Below are 17509 nucleotides of genomic sequence, written 5' to 3'. Positions count from 1 at the left end.
CTTTTATGTTTTCAATGTTTAATTAACATTTAATTACATTCCTAAATTTTTAATGTTTTTCCTAACATTTAATTAACATTTTAATTACATTCCTAAATTTTTAAGCTTATTTCATCCACTCTTTTTTGTGTTTTGTCTCGATTTGGCTTCCTTCGTTAAGTTTCCTGTAGAAGCTTACTTATCTTTTATTTTCAAGAAACAGATTTAGGTAATGGAAGATGTATGCTGTGTGTTTGTGTCTCTATATATGTATGTATTTGGTACTAGATGAAAGCTTTATTCAGTTTTGAAATATAGACCAAGTTTTGCATACATTGATCAATTCTCGCTCTTTTCCTTTGAATACATGGTTCTCTTGATACTAAATGCTCGGTACTTTCTCGCATATTCGTGATTCTTATTAGATAAGTTATATATCATGATTATGTTAGTTTCCATCAAGGCCTCTGTAAACATAAAGTTGGTATTCTGGTTAGGAGAAGTTAATGTTTATGAGTTTTGTGGAGTATGATTCTGCACATGCAAAGTTGGTTTGTTTCAATCTGTGCATTTTCATGTTTACATAATAATGGTGATTCCATTTTGGTTATTTAGATGTTCTTTTGGTCTGTTTTCATGTTTCTATCCAACTTATGTGTTTAGTGTGGACTTAGATTGATTTAAGAGTTTATTGTTGTCTTGTTGCTCACGTTTTATATAATAAAATTGTTATATTTTGGTTATTTAGATGTTATTTTGGTCTGTTTTCATGTTTCTATCCAACTTATGTGTTTAGTGTGGACTTAGATTGATTTAAGAGTTTATTGCCGTCTTGTTGCTCACGTTTTATATAATAAAATTGTTATATTTTGGTTATTTAGATGTTATTTTGGTCTGTTTTCATGTTTCTATCCAACTTATGTGTTTAGTGTGGACTTAGATTGATTTAAGAGTTTATTCTTTGTCTTGTTGCTCACGTTTTATATTGTTGAATTCCTCTATTCATTTTCTTTCGCTTATGTGAAGAAATTGGTCGTGCTTTGACCGCTTTCTTATCCATTTGTTTATTATTTTTATTGTTTGAATTGGAATTGTCCTGGGTAGTTCGCATTTATTTGCTCGGTCTTGAATGTTAAAAACGCATTTATCGCTCGCGTCCCGGAAAGGGACCTTTTGAATTGAGCTTCTTGGGTGTTGTTTGGTTTTTCAATCTGCGGTAAAACCGAGTTTATATGAATTCTGCTTTATTGACAGTTTTATTTTAGCATGCAAGAAAAAGACACTTTACTTGCTTTGTAGAGTAATTTTCATGGTCTTTTGGGAACCTACACATTGGGTTGTTAACCTGTTCATGTCTACTTCTGTGTGAATCATTTTATCCCCACTTGTTTCCTGTTGGATTCTTTTTAGTTTCATACCCTCCATACTACCAAAAAGGAAGTGCTCTGTGAGACAAAGTCAAAAGTTCTAAGATATTTTTTTCATTATATAGTTTTTGTTCACCAAACCTAGTACTTAATAAAAATGATGGTTGTGAAATTTTATAAATAATGTTCCTGAAATGTTGGTAATGAACCAAAAAAGAAGAGAATTGCCTGCCATGCTGAAAATTCTTGATGAGAGTCAAGAGAACAAGAGGTGGTTGTTGTCCTTAAACGAAATTGTTAGTATTGGAGTTTTTTCTTTTACTTTCTATCTTTAGAATATTGATATTATTTCCTATGATGCTCTGATTCATGTGTGAGTGGGAATGAGCATGCTAGTATTTGCTTTTACTTATTCAAACCTGTTTTCGGATGTAGGATAATGTGTTCGATTTGGGCACTTTAGGAAAGTCAAGGTTTGAAGAAACAATTGATTGGATTTGCTAATTGTGTTATGTGCCTTGTATTTACAATTTTTTGCAGAGATGGAAGTCATTTGTATGCTCATAAAAGATTTTGTATTTTTTGCAAAATGGTTTGAAAAGATGTGCAATTTTGCAGATTTTCTTTGAGGGCACACTTCATTTATCGCTTCTGCTCCTCCCGCAAGTATTGGTTCAATGAAGCTGCCATTTAATCTTGAATTAAAATTTGGTACTGATATAGATAAAGTGTAACACCCGTGCACTGAGACCGTTGGAGTCGAACACGAGGTGTTAACGGACTTAATTCATTAATTAAACATTTCATACAATTCATTTTAAAATTTCCAGACAAGCTGGCTAACTGCATCACAGTCGCTTTAAAATCATATCTCGAGTTACGAAACTCGAAATCCAATTCCGTAAATTTTTCCTGAAACTAGACTCATATATATATCTACTAATTTTTTCTAGAATTTTGGTTGGGCCAATTAGTACAGTTTATTAGTTAAATTCTCCCTGTTTCAGGGTTCAACTACTCTGACCTCTATGTATTACGAATCAGATATCTCCTGTACAGAGCTTCAATGACTATGCCGTTTATCTCTAATAAAACTATACTCAATAAGGAATCTGTACATATAAAGAATGACTTCTAATTATCTTTGTAAAATTTATGGTGAATTTCAAATTCAGAACAGGGGATCCAGAAATCGCTCTGGCCCTGTTTCACAAAAATTTAAACATCTCATAAAATATAGCTCATATACCTGTTTCGCTTATTCCATATGAAAATAGACTCATCAAACTTCGATTCCATAACTTATTCATTATTTAATTCCATTTCTACTATTTTTAGTGATTTTTAAACTCACGTCACTGCTGCTGTCTGAATCTATTTTATGGTAAATTTTACCTATTTCATGGTTTCCATGGATTAGCTAGCAATTTGACATACATAATACCAAATATGATCATGATTAGCCATTCCAATGGCTAATCATTACCAAGCATTTCTATTTCCATACCACTCAATAACCATATCATAAGACCATACATATAAAATGATTATAATGCTATACATGCCATACTCAAAATATACAAGCCATTATGCCAAGATGGTATACGGATAGTGTGAGCGTGCCTCCGACCGCTTCCGATTTCGAGCTGGCTTGTCAACACTACAAGGAATGAAAAGGAGGAGTAAGCATAAATGCTTAGTAAGCTCACATGCAAATAGCAAGTAACATAACCATATAAGCAAACATAAAACATCATTTGCATAATCATCACCAAGACATTCATATCACCTTTTCATTTATCATCTTACCATATTGTTGTTATATCGAGTTTTCAACCCGAGGGTTAAGTACATACCTGTTCAAAATATCCATTTCACAACACTTACCAATACGTCCCTTTCATCTTGAGTATTCCTCCATTTGAGTAGAACTTTACCCGTTGAACACATCGGAATATAATTCGGATACATGGATAACTTGCACATAAGTGCCACATATGTAGCCAAGCTACTATGTAACCCGCCCATAAGCGAACTCGGACTCAACTCAACGAGCTCGGGCGTTCGCATCCATAAGTGAACTCGGACTCAACTCAACGAGTTCGGATGCCTAGTTACATCTCACGAACTCGGACTCAACTCAATGAGTTCGGACGCTCGCATCCATAAGTGAACTCGGACTCAACTCAACGAGTTCGGATGGCCAAATATCCCAGTGACATGTCACTTGTATCCTAATCCATTCCTGAGGTTCAATGGGACCTTTTTCCCAATCATGTGTCTCAACCATCTTCTACGGAATGCCGATACCGATACTCGGTAGTATTTCACATTTTCCAAGTATATCACATAATTTGACATATTATCAAACAATTATCACAAGTATAATATTTCATAATAATTATCATATCATTTAAAAACATTAAAACATTTAAAATAATAACTATGTTACCAACATTTACATATGAACTTACCTCGTATGTGAAAATGGCTATTTTACCATTTCAGTCCACAACTTGGTATTTTCCCCATTTTAGCCCGAATTTCAGTTTTCCTTGCTCTATCATTTAAAATATAGTCTAATTAGGACTCACATTATTCAAATTGACCCAAAATCATATTTTGGAAAAATTACAATTTTGCCCCTAAACTTTTGCATATTTACACTTTTGCCCCAAAGCTCGTAAATTAAAATTCAGCCTGTTTTCTTATGTTTTATGACATGCTGATCATTTTTCCTTCTACGGCAACATCAAATTCTCACTCTAACATGTACTTATGACTATTAGGTATTTTTACCGATTAAGCCCTTTTGCTCGTTTTCACTTAAAACCGAGTAGCACAAGTTGTCTAACATAATTTAAAACCTCATATTCTATCATAAAACACCAAAATACACAAATTTCACCTATGGGTATTTTTCCAAATATAAACCCTAGGTTAAATTATTGCTAGCATAAGCTAAATCGAGCTAGGGACTCCAAAACGTAAAAATCATTAAAAACGAGGCTAGAACGGACTTACAATCGAGCTTGGAAGCTTGAAAACCCTAGCCATGGTTTCTCCTTGCTATATTCGGCCATGGGGTTGAAGATGAGCAAAATTGGCTTTTAATTTTGTATTTTAATTCATTTTACCCTAAATGACCAAAATGCCCTTACTACTAAACTTTCCAAAAATTCCATCCATGTCCAATTTTTGTCCATAGACTTAGAAATTGGTAAAATTACTCTTTAAGGACCTCTAATTAATAATCTAATTAAATTTTATGCAAAATACTTCTAGAACACAAGTTTTGCAATTTATTCAATTTAGTCCCAAATTTCAAATTAAGCACTTTATGCATAAAATTTCTTCACGAAATTTTCACACAATCATGCAATCATATCATAGACCTTAAAATAATCATAAAATAATTATTTATATCTCGGATTTTGTGGTCACGAAACCACTATTCCGACTAGGCCCAAAATCAGGATATTACATAAAGTTTTTATATTTTCTTAAACTGAAATATATTTGGTGCTACTCTTATAATCTTACATCTGTTCTAGGTACTATCGAGCACCTGAAATAATATTTGGTGCAACTAAATACACCACAGCCATTGACATTTGTTCTAGGTACGTACAGGCCGTTTAGTTGCTAAATTTTTTTCCTTATTTCTATGCATTTTCACTTTAAATTACTTAACAAATATTACTTTTTGGACTCCAGCCTCTGTTTGCTGGTGAGAGTGGAGTAGACCAGGTACGTTTTATTAAGGTACGTTTTAAATATTTTAAAGATTCAAAGTATATAGGCTGGAAACCTGACCTTATAGTATTAATTATTTGAAGTATGAATAAGTATGAATTAATTTTATTACCATATATGTAGCTTGCTTGTCCATTATAATTACAACAATAGCTGACCTTCTCTCCAACCTTATTTTAAATATTTTAAAGATTCAAAGTATATAGGCTGGAAACCCGACGAAGTTGCCTTATATCGAGTGCAAGATATAATGGATCCTCCTAGGTGTAACAACGCCACATATGATGAATCTTAAAAATTCAAAAGAATTGAAAAAGTTCTATCGCTATTGAATATTTATATAACCTTAATTTATTTCCACTTTACTTATAAAAATTAAACTACGATTCTTTCTTGATATTATTATATTCAAATTACTATTTTGTTATATTAAACATGTTTGATTTTAATATTTATTATTTTTAAATGTCTTTAAAATTTATAACTAATTTTATCAAAATAGTATTATTAATTATTATTTGAAGTATGAATAAGTTTTTATATTTTGGTTCAACTTAAGTATTATTTGATTCAACTTATGTATGAATTAATTTTATTACCATATATGTAGCTTGCTTGTCCATTCCTTATTTTAAATATTTTAAAGATTCAAAGTATATAGGTGGAAACTTTGACGGGTTGCCTTATATCGAAATGCAAGATATAATGGATCCTCCCTAGGTGTAACAACGCCACGTATGATGAATCTTAAAAAATTCAAAAAGAATTGAAAAAAGTTCTATCGCTATTGAATATTTATATAACCTTAATTTATTTCCACTTTACTTATAAAAATTAAACTACGATTCTTTCTTGATATTATTATATTCAAATTACTATTTTGTTATATTAAACATGTTTGATTCAAAGTATATTTATTATTTTTAAATGTCTTTAAAATTTTGTTATATTAATAATATTTCCAAAAAGTTCTATGGAGCTTATAAATAATTCTATTGACCTTAAAAAGGAATTAAAAATTTCAACGATTGAATGGCCAATTATAAATTTCATTTATCAACATAACATTATTGATCATTGTTTAAATATATTATAACTAATTTTTATCAAAATAGTATTAATATTGATCATTACTTAAATAAATTACATAACTCGCATAACGTATATAACAACTTACATAACTTAACTAATACATGTAGTTTAATCTAATAATTTCCTTAAAAGCATATAGTTTAAAAGTTCAAATTTCATAACTTACATAATCTACATAACTTACATAAAACATAAATATATATCATATCAAGACTTACATAATAAACAACTTACCCATGAAACTTATTGCCAACTTTAGACTTCAACAATTACGAAATGGATAGGACTTGGATGAATTTCTCAAGGGCAAGCAACGAGTATCAAAATGGAGTGCAATCTTTTTTAGATTTTTCATTTCACAATTCAAGCCAAGAGAATATGATTCTTTGCCCGTGTAAGAAGTGTGGCAATATCTATTGGCATTATCGTGAAGTTGTCTACGAACATCTAATTGTTGATGGCTTCATTCGAGGGTATAAAAAATGGAATTTCCATGGAGACTGTACAACTAGTGGAGCCTCTTCGACGATTAATCCGGGTTATCCTTATAGTGGTTACCGTCAGCATGTTAGAGAAGATGACATGGAAGGTATGATGCGGGATGCATTTAATATGCGGAGTGAAAGTTTCCAATCATTTCCACCAAACTATGTTGCATCTGATGATGTCAATATCGGTGGGAATACTTTTATGGAAACGAGAAGAAGTGTACCGAATGAACAACCGAATGAAGAAGCGGCGAAGTTCTACACGTTACTTGGTGAAATGAATGAAGAACTTTATGAGGGATCAAAATTTTCGAAAATGTCATTCTATATTCGCCTTTTCCACTTAAAATGTTTGGGAGGGTGGACCGGAAACTCTTTGAAAATGCTGTTAGAGCTTTTGAGAGAAATGTTCCCATTTGCAAAAATCCCTCAATCATGTAAAGACATGAAGAAAGTGATAAAAGATTTGGGCCTTGGGTACAACAAAATTCATAGTTGCCCAAATGATTGCATGTTGTATTGGGGTGATCGGAGAAATCAACAGTCTTGTCATGTTTGCGGTAAATCTCGTTGGATGAATAGAGATGCAGAAGATGTTAATGAGGATGAATATGGGCCACAGTCAAGAAGGAAGCCGAACAAGATTTTGCGATATTTCCCGCTAATCCCAAGGCTTCAAAGGCTATTCATGTCGTCAAAGACAGCTGAGTTTATGACGTGGCATCATGATCAACGAACGGATGATGGATTATTAAGGCATCCAGCAGATTCTTTTGCATGGAAATCATTTGACAATAAATTTCCAAGCTTTGCAAGTGATCCTCGGAGTGTAAGGCTCGGGTTAGCATCTGACGGATTTAATCCTTTTAAAATCATGAGCACCTCGTACAGTACTTGGCCTGTGGTCATTGTTCCTTATAATTTGCCTCCATGGCTCTGCATGAAGCAATCTTCTTTGATATTATCTATGATTATCCCTGGAGAGAAAGGCCCCAGAAATGATATTGACATATATCTGCAGCCACTTATTGAAGAGTTAAAACAATTATGGGCGGGTGTTGAGACGTATGATGTATTGAGAAAGGAGAACTTTTACCTACGTGCTGCTTTGATGTGGACAATTAATGATTTCCCGGCATATGCGAATTTATCGGGTTGGAGTACCAAAGGACATTATGCTTGTCCTTGTTGTGCTACTCAAACGTGTTCACAGTGGTTATATAATGGGAAAAAGTTCTGCTATATGGGGCATCGTCGGTGGTTAGATGAAAATCATAGATATAGATTTCAGAAGGCTTTATTTGACGGTACTGAAGAGTTGAAAAAAGCTCCTGAGCAGACCATTGGATCTGAAATCTTATTCATGTTAAAAGATATGGATTTCAGTTACGGGAAGCTGAATCAACCATCTAATAGGCAAACAAATAGATGATCGAGGGATGAATCTGATGATGAATCTGACGAGGAGGATGACCCTAATGAGGCGGACTTGTGGAAGAAAAGAAGTATTTTTTTTGAGTTGCCTTATTGGAAGCATCACATATTACGCCACAATCTTGATGTGATGCATATTGAGAAGAATGTCTGCGAGAACATCATCTGGACAATTTTGAACGTCGATGGTAAATCAAAAGATAATCTTCAAAGTCGACTTGATTTAGTTCACATGGGAATTAGGCGTGATCTTCATCCCCAAGTACTTCCTAATGGGAAATATTGGTTGCCGCCTACAATTTTTGCAATGTCAAAGAAGAGAGAGAAATGTTCACGCACGGTGTTGAAGGATATAAAGGTTAGGATGCATATTCATCAAATATATCTCGATGTGTAAGTCTTAAAGATCAAGACTATATTCATTAAAATCACATAACTATCACATCCCGATGCAAGATCTACTTCTAGTTGCTTTACGGTCTTTGTATGTCAAAGAAGGTAACGTCTCCGTATAATTGAGTCTGTCCAATATAGTGAAAGCAATTTGTGGCAAAGTTCGAATGTTGAAGAACTTGAAAAGTACAAGATCGAGCCGCTTTGACATTATGCAATTTGAGAAGATCTTCCCACCTTCCTTCTTCACTATTATGGTGCACCTTGTCATTCATCTCCCTCGTGAAGCAATAATTGGTGGGCTGGTTTTCTATCGTTGGATGTATCCAATTGAAAGGTGCTAATTTATTTCAAAGGCATTCACCTTTATACCTATAGTTACCAGTTTTGATAATGTTGTATATGGTGTTTAGGTTCCTAAGCAAATTGAAGTCTTATTGCCGTAACAAGCGTTATCCGGAAGGATCAATTGCTGAAGGCTACTTGGCAGAGGAGTGTATGACATTCTGTTCTAGATATTTAGATGTTGAAACAAGATTGAATAGACCAAGTAGAAATGCCGGACTCAATGATCCTAACTTGGACAAAACTTATTTATTTCAAAGTTATGGAGAACCAATCGGCAAAGTTGAAATTGTAGAATTAGATGACCGATCTTGGATACAAGCACATAGATATGTTCTTTTCCACCACGATGCACTTGAACAATTACGCAAGTAAGTTCTAGAATATGATAAATATTCTTCTTTTTTTTGATTGTTTATTTTTTAACGAATTAAACATGTGTTTAACATAGTGAGTACAAACAAATCTTAAGATCTCATCCACGTTCACGAAGATTACAACATCGCAAGATTAATAGGTTATTCGCAGAATCTTTTCATGAATGGTTAAGCCAAACGGTATGCAACTCAACATTTTGTTGACAAATAATAATGTTTTCTCATAACATTTATAATTACTCAATTTACTTTCGATTCAATAGGTTTGGAGTGGGAATATCGTTAATGACGAAGTTAAATGGCTTTCCCAAGGTCCGAATCGAGTAGTAAAAAGATATAGTGGCTTCATCATGAATGGATTCAGATTTCATACCAAATATCGCGAGAGATTGAGGAGAACTCAAAATTGTGGAGTAGTTGTTAATTCTTTAATTACAAGTTACGCTAGTGCTAGGGACAGTAATCCTGTCGAGGGAAATGTGGAGTATTATGGACTTCTAACCGACATTATTGAGTTGGATTATTATGGAAAATGGAAAGTTGTCTTATTTCGATGTGATTGGGCTGATGCTAATACTGCTCGCGGAATTAAAAATGATCAGTTTGGTTTTACAATGGTGAATTTCTCTCGATTAATTCACACTGGAGAACATTTGATAGACGAGCCGTATGTATTTTCTTCTCAAGTTAAACAAGTTTTTTACTCGAAAGATCCAATTGATGAGGGTTGGCACATTGTACTCCGAAACACCCCTAGAGACTTGTTTGACATGGGGAATGGAAGTAGAGATGACATCGGTGAAAGATCAGAAACTTTGCCTTTTCCAGAACAAGACTTAGATGAAAATATCCCTAGTACTAGTACACAATTTCAATGGGTTCGTCAGGATGTAGACGAAGATATTTACGATTTATGATGTAGTAAGATTTTATGATTTTTTATTTATATGTATTGTTACAATATTAACATTGGTCATGTTATATAATTTAACTATTTTATATTTACTATTATTGTTATTTCTTACTAAAATTTTATCTATTTTATGTGTTGCAGGAAAAATGCCTAGAAGAAGATTAAGAGATCTTAGTATTGTACAGAATACTAACAATTCGGAAGAAGTAAGTACTGAACAGCAGACAGTTGTTGGATCTTCAAGCGTGCCGGAGACACTTGACGAGTCTGTGGAAATTCAAAGTAATGTTAAGTTTATTTTACAAATTGTATTAAATTTTATTCTTGATTTATTTTAAATTTCAATATAGTAATAATTTATTATTTTTCAGCTGAAAATGGTGGGACGCAGAGAGAGTCGAGGACGACGCTCCTAACAGATTTATATAACTTAAATTACATCGAGCGTGTCAAAGTAACTAGAAACAGCCATGGTCAGCCTGTTGGACAAGAAGCTCGACTTTTAGCAGGCTATTTGGGCATTATAGCACGAAATGCCAATCTGTTGCCCATCAACTACTTAATCATGGCATAACATGCCCGATAGCAATAAAAATCAAGCTCTCTAATATTAAGGTAACAAAACGTTAATGTAATTATAATACTTTTGTTTAAGTTTCATTTATATTTACTTCCTAAACTTGTGTTTTTAGGATAGGTTTGCTTTAGAGGTCTCGATGCCTATATCAAGAAGGCATTGGGTAAAAATGGAGAGACAATAAAAGCATTTTGAAAAAGAATATTTTAAAAACCCATAAGCCTCAAGAAAAATTGCAAAATGTCCCACCGGAATGCCGAGGTACCAATGGGAAGATGCGGTTCGATTTTGGAATTCAAGAAAGGAGAGGTATTATGTACTTGCAAACTCTTAGAAATTTTTCGGTTTATAGTATTTACTATATACGTAATAATAATTTCATTATGTAGGACCGTGAGCGAGTTGGAACAAGCAAAGAGCAAAAACAAAAATTTACGCTGCAGTAGGTCGAAAAGTTTTGCTTGTGTTGCTCAAAGCCGAGGTACTATGGATTTATTACATCTATCAAGTATTAATAACTTTTACTATTAAATAATATTTTTACTACTATATTGTAGGAAGTTTCGTGCGGTCAAAAAGTTGGACGCCTTCAACTTTTGACATTACATGAGAAAAAGGATGGAACTCCGATGTCATCCAAGTCGCAAAAATTATGGTATATTTAGCAAATAAAATTGATTCATTATAAATATTTATAATATTTAATTATAATGTTTTAATTCGTCGTTTTTATTAGTGTAATTTAAATAATGTTATGTTGTATTCTTTTTTATTGTATATTTCGTTTCTACCTCTTTAACTGATTTATTAGGAGAAACTAAAAGATAAGAAGGCAGAGTATGAAGCGACTGCTTCGACTGATAGTTCTGTTAATTTTGAGGATATTGATAACAGAATTATTAATGAAGTTTTGGGTCCTGAAAGGTAAGGTCGGGTTAGATTTCAAGGATCTGGTGTTAACCCGACCCAATATTTTGGATCCACCTCGCACCAATACATGCCTTCCGGGTGTCAAAGTCAAGCTGAAGTTCAGAGGTTAAAAGATCAGATAGTTCAGATAGAAGCTAGCACAGATGAGCAAATTGCTCAACTTAGAGCAGAGGCAGCAGCGAGGGAGGCGGAGGCAGCAGCGAGGGAGGCAAAGCAGAACAGGAAATACAATAAACTCCTACAGCAGCTTCAGTCTATGATGACTATGTTCCACCAATTTCAAAATCCGCCATCATAGACATGTTTTCTTGTAACTTTTAACATTATTTTAAGAATATTTTGAATATTCATTTCCAATTTATATAATATATTTTTCGTATAATTTTGTATTATTTAAATTTGCGTGTTTTGGTTGGGTTGGATTTTATGGTAGATTTGTTGTTTTTTATTGAATTTCTTGCAGGAGGGTTGGATATAGGTGTAAAAATATTTATTGCAAAACTGGGCAAATTAGCGGTGCTTTTTTAAAAAAACGCCGCTAAAGGTCCTGGTCTTTGGCGCGTTTTTTAAGAGCGCCGCTAAAGTTCCTGGTCTTTAGCGGCGTTTTTTAAGAGCGCCGCTAAAGGTCCTGGTCTTTAGCGGCGCTTTTATAAAAAACGCCTTTAACTTTTGTGGCGCTGCATATAGCGACGTTTTTTGCGGCGCTTGGGAAAGCGCCCATAAAAGTATTAGCGGCGCTTAGAAACGCCGCTAAAGGCAAAAAAAAACGCCGCTAAAAGTCTGTTTTCCTGTAGTGATTCTCTGAAACAAGTGTGAATTCCTTGCTTTGACACAGTCCACTTAGAATCTGGAACTGTAAATTCCTCGAGAATTTCTTGCAAATTTTCAGACTCAATATTTCTCATCAAGGAAGAATATTCATCGTCTTCGAAACCAGGTAATTCAAAGAATTCATTAATAGCATTTGAGGTTATTGGTACCTTGATTCCTCGAATAGTAACTTTCATTAATTCGTTTGAGGTCAAATTTGCATAAAATTCACGAACTAACTCCTCATTTGCACTAGGTCTTTTTTCACAAAATAACTCATAATTGAGAGCTTCAACAATTTGCTGAATGCGCGCCATGAAATCAATGTAATTGCTCTTTTTCAGCATAAAGCCTTTTTTTGGGTGCATCTGTTGATTCTTGAAAACACTTTCGTATCTCGCTTTGGCTTCTTCAGAGTAGAATTTGTTTTGTGATTCGTCAATTTGGGCAGAGGCACGAGTTCTTTTGCAAGGCATGATTAACCTAATCATAAGATAGAAAAAATATTTTTTCAAAAATTTAATTAGTATAAAATATTAATTTAATAAATTGAAAAATTAAATAATTAAATAAAATTAAAATTTAGGATAAAAAATATGTCTTACCACCTTTGTATAAAAATTAAGAACTCAAAGAAAATAAATATAAATCAAAAGAGGTCAATTTAGGGACGGTTGGAGGGTTATTGGCTAAATTTGGGTGGAAGTGTTATGTAAGGGTGCGCTTGGGACAAGGTATGGTAGCAGCATGCCCTGGCTTGAGCAGATGCACAGGTAGCACTGTCGAGTGAGTAGTAGAACTAGTACACACGTGCTAGAGCTGGGAATGGCACAATGAGCACGGAGCAGGCGTGCAAGGCAGCAATGGCGCACAATGGAGGCAGGTGCGTGTGGTAATAGCAACGTGCAAGGTGAGCTACTGGTCAAGTGCATGGGCTATTGGTCGAATGGGGTTGTTCAACAGTGCTATTGCTGGTGGTTATGGATGCTAGGATTGATGGTGGAACAGGTGAATGAAGGTCGGTTGATGAGTGATGAATGATGGAGAAGGTTGGTGGAATTTATAGGAAAAAGGGTAGGAGTTTAATTAGAATTCTTAGAACAATTTAATAGTTAAAATATTCTAAGTTCTAATTCTACACAAAGTTAAAACAATTAATAATTAATATAATGCATATTAAATTATTATTTGCTATTAATTTATTGAAAAACTATAAAATATGATCAAATTTAAACTAATCCTAATTTATGCAAAGTTGATAATAATTAATATATAATATAAATATAATTATATACTAGTTATTATCATTTTATTTATTAAATCAAATTAAAAACATTTATTCTAGATGCCTTTGAAAATATTTACAAAAAAGCAACCAAATTTTGAAAATACTTCAATTAAGTACCTAGACTTAAAGGAAATTTGAAATTGAGTTGCAATTAAAACTTGAATCAAAATTGACCCTTTTATTTGAAAAACTAAAAATTTATTTTGCCATTTAAAGAATAATTTCTCGGAAGATTACGTGAAACTCAATTCCCAAGAAAGATTGGAGGGGTCACAAGCGGTCCCGCTTAAGTTCCAATCTCCTAAACATAATTTATTTAAACATACTAATCCCAAAATATACCCTAAATCATTTATTTAAAAAGAAAAACAAGAAAAATTAAATATTTAATAAAATGAATGAGATTTGATCCCGTTCAATTTTATCTCCCCGGTAATGTTTTAAACGCTGAACATTGACTCAAAAATTACCTCCCTTACTTTGAAGTTTGATAACTCCGTATGGATAAACTTGGTGAATCGTAAATGGACTGGACCAATGTGATCTTAACTTACCTGGAAAGAACCTTAATCTGGAATTGAATAACAAGACTTTCTGACCTGCTTCAAATTCTCGAACTTGAATGTTCTTGTCATGCCATCTCTTAGGTCTTTCCTTGAGTAATTTGACATCCTCGTATGAGAACATTCGGAATTCTTCTAACTTGTTGTGTTGAAGCATCTGTTTCTCCTTAGCAAGTTTAAGATCCAAGTTGAGTTGTTGGAGAGCTAAGTAAGCTTTGTGCTTTAACTCTAAGGGCAGATGACAAGCTTTCCCAAAGACCAACCTATAAGGTGACCTCCTTAAAGGTGTCTTGTATGCTATCTTTGTGACAGCCCTAAATTGACCCTAGTCGGAAAGTGGTTTCGGGACCACTAAACCGAGTCATAAAAAAATAATTAACCGTCCTAGTTGATGCTCATTATATGTACTTATGCATGTGTGAAAATTTCATGTTTGAATTTTGTTAATTGTAAGTGAATTTTAGTAAATAGGACTTATGTGAGAAAATTTAGAAATGTGCTAGGCAAATGTAAAGTGGCCTATTAATGCATGTTATAGAAATGGTGGGTTTGCATGTCAAATTGCCCAATATTTGAGCTAGTGGTCGGCCATGCTATGAGTGGAAACATGTCACAAACATGTTATGTTAGTGATATCCAAGTCGTAATGCATGAAGGTCAGTGTAGTCCCACCCTATAACAGGGGAGACTTTAACTAATAAACTGTACTAATTGGCCCGACCAAAAATTCTAGAAAAAAATTTGTAGATGGATATATAAGTCTAGTTTTGGGGAAAAATTACGAAACTGATTTTCGAGTTGTGGAACTCAAGTTATGATTTTTAAGGTGACAGTGATGCAGTTAGCCAGTTGTCTGGAAAATTTTTAAATGAACTGTAAGAGTAAATGAATTAAGTCGGTTAGCACCTCGTGTTCGACTCCGGCAACGGTCTTGGGTACGGGGTGTTACAATCTTGTAGGCCCATAAAGCATCATCTAATCTTTTGGACCAATCTTGTTGGTTCGAGAAAACTACCTTTTCAAGTATGTCTTTGATCTCTTTGTTTGCCAGTTCAGCTTGCCCATTCTTCCGTGGATGGTAAGCTGTGGCAACCTTGTGCTTCATTCTATGTTTGTCGAGTAACCATTTCAACCATTTTGTTCACAAAATGGGACCCTTCATCACTGATGATAGCTCTTGGGGTTCCAAACCTTGTAAACACATGCTTCTACAAAAACTTCATCACAACCTTAGCATTGTTCGTCAAATATGCTTCGGCCTCAACCCACTTAGACACATAGTCTACTACTATCAATATGTACTTGTGACCAAAAGATGGAGGGAAAGGACTGAGAAAGTTAATACCCCAAACATCGAATAATTTTACCTTAATGATGTTTTTTTGGGGAATCTCATTTCTGTTGGTTACGTTTCCAACCTTTTGACATCGATCACAGCTCTTTACGTAAGCATGCGCATCTTTGAATAGTTTTGGCCAAAAGAATTTAGCTTGCAATATCTTGGCTGCAGTATGTGTACCTCCGAAGTGTCCTCTACTCAGAGCTGAGTGGCAATGATATAGAATCTTATGTACTTCATTTTCGGCCACGCATCTCTTGATCATTTGATTTGTACACTTTTTAAACAAGTATGGCTCTTCCTAGAAGTAGTACTTCACATCGTGAAGAAACTTTTCCTTTTGATGATACGTCTTATCAATCGGCATCAAACCATAAGCTAAATAGTTAGCAATATCAGCAAACCAAGTGGTATTATAGACATGAATTACCTTCAGTATGTGTTCATCTGGAAATGTCTCCTGAATGAGTATAAATGGAGAATTCCCTTCTTGTAACTCCAATATGGACAAGTGGTCTGCTACTTGGTTTTCTACTCCTTTTCGATCTTTAATTTCTAGATTGAACTCTTGAAGTAGAAGTACCCATCAGATCATTCTCTACTTAGCGTCTTTCTTGGCAAATAAATACTTAATTGTCGAATGGTATGTATTGACAATCACTTTGGTACCTACAAGATAAGATCGAAACTTGTCAAAAGCAAACACAATAGCAAGTAACTCTTTCTCTGTTATTGTATAATTCAGTTGAGACTTGCATGTCAAATTTCCCCCCCTAATTAGTAGTGGCCGGCCATGCTATGAGTGGAAACATGTCACAAACATGTTATGTTAGTGATGTATGGTAGGAAAAATAAAATAAGAAATATGGGTAATAAAGAAATGGAAAAAAAAAGGAAAGAATGTGTGTGAGTGTTTCTCCCCCCCTATTGCCGTGAGTGAAGGAAAGAGAAAAAAAAAATTGTTCATCCTTTTTCATTTTTTTTGGCCGAAAATTCTAAGGAAGAGGGGAGGAGTTCTTGCTTCATGTTTGGTTTGGAAGAGAATTAGGAGGAGGCTCGGCCATACTTGTATCTAGATTAAGGTATGTTTGATGTTGTGTCATGAGATTCATACATGTCTTTAGTTGCTAGCTTGAGTTCTAATTAGCCCATGGTTCAAATCTTTGCTATGTCATGGGGATGATATTTGGCCAAGGTGGATTTTGTGTTAATGCCATTGCATGCTAAATGTGAAGCTTGTTAATGATACATGTGATGGTGGATTGACGACTCTTGGATTTTCTTTTAGCATTTTTGAGTGAGACATTAAGTTCTTTGTTTAACCATGACCAAAATTGAAATGGTATGGTGTTGTGATGTATTCGCCATGGTATATTCATAAGTATGATTTATGCTTATTGCATGGTAGGTAAGATTTGTGTTTTGGATTTATGTTTATGTTTGGTTATAATCAACTTAGTGATTCGGCCCTTGCACACACATATATATATATATATGTTTGCACATGATGTATTGGTATGACATATACAATATATCAAGGTATATATTTACACATGATGGTGTTTGGTTATGGAGTAAATGATGGATGCGTATTGAGTTATAATATGTAATGCATTAGTTAGTAAAATGTATGCCATTTGTGTGTGGTATTGAGTATATAATTGACCTCAACATAGACATGCATATTCGCCACATGAATGAGTACATAGGTTGATGTGTTTGTTCGCCATAGGTAAGCATATTGAAGGCTTATTCTTGACTTAGAAAATTGGCTAAGGAGAATATTAACTAATGTGTTGAGTTTGATTCACGATTCCGTACATATGTGACTTTAATGTCTAATGAATATATATGGGCT

The 17509-nt window shown here is 33.9% G+C and overlaps 1 protein-coding gene across 1 annotated transcript; it reads left to right on the top strand.

Moving 5' to 3' along the window:
- Positions 1-8820: 8820 nt before the first annotated feature.
- On the top strand, positions 8821-9247 carry LOC128286523 (uncharacterized). The gene is made up of 2 exons (XM_053023850.1): positions 8821-8846; positions 8923-9247. Exons 1-2 carry the CDS (start codon positions 8830-8832, stop codon positions 9227-9229), a joined length of 324 nt encoding a protein of 107 aa, XP_052879810.1. The 5' UTR covers positions 8821-8829; the 3' UTR covers positions 9230-9247.
- The last annotated feature ends 8262 nt before the right edge of the window (positions 9248-17509 follow it).

Source organism: Gossypium arboreum, chromosome 13 (assembly GCF_025698485.1).
Source record: "Gossypium arboreum isolate Shixiya-1 chromosome 13, ASM2569848v2, whole genome shotgun sequence".
Taxonomy (NCBI): domain Eukaryota; kingdom Viridiplantae; phylum Streptophyta; class Magnoliopsida; order Malvales; family Malvaceae; genus Gossypium; species Gossypium arboreum.
This window is presented reverse-complemented; position numbering and strand designations above follow the sequence as displayed.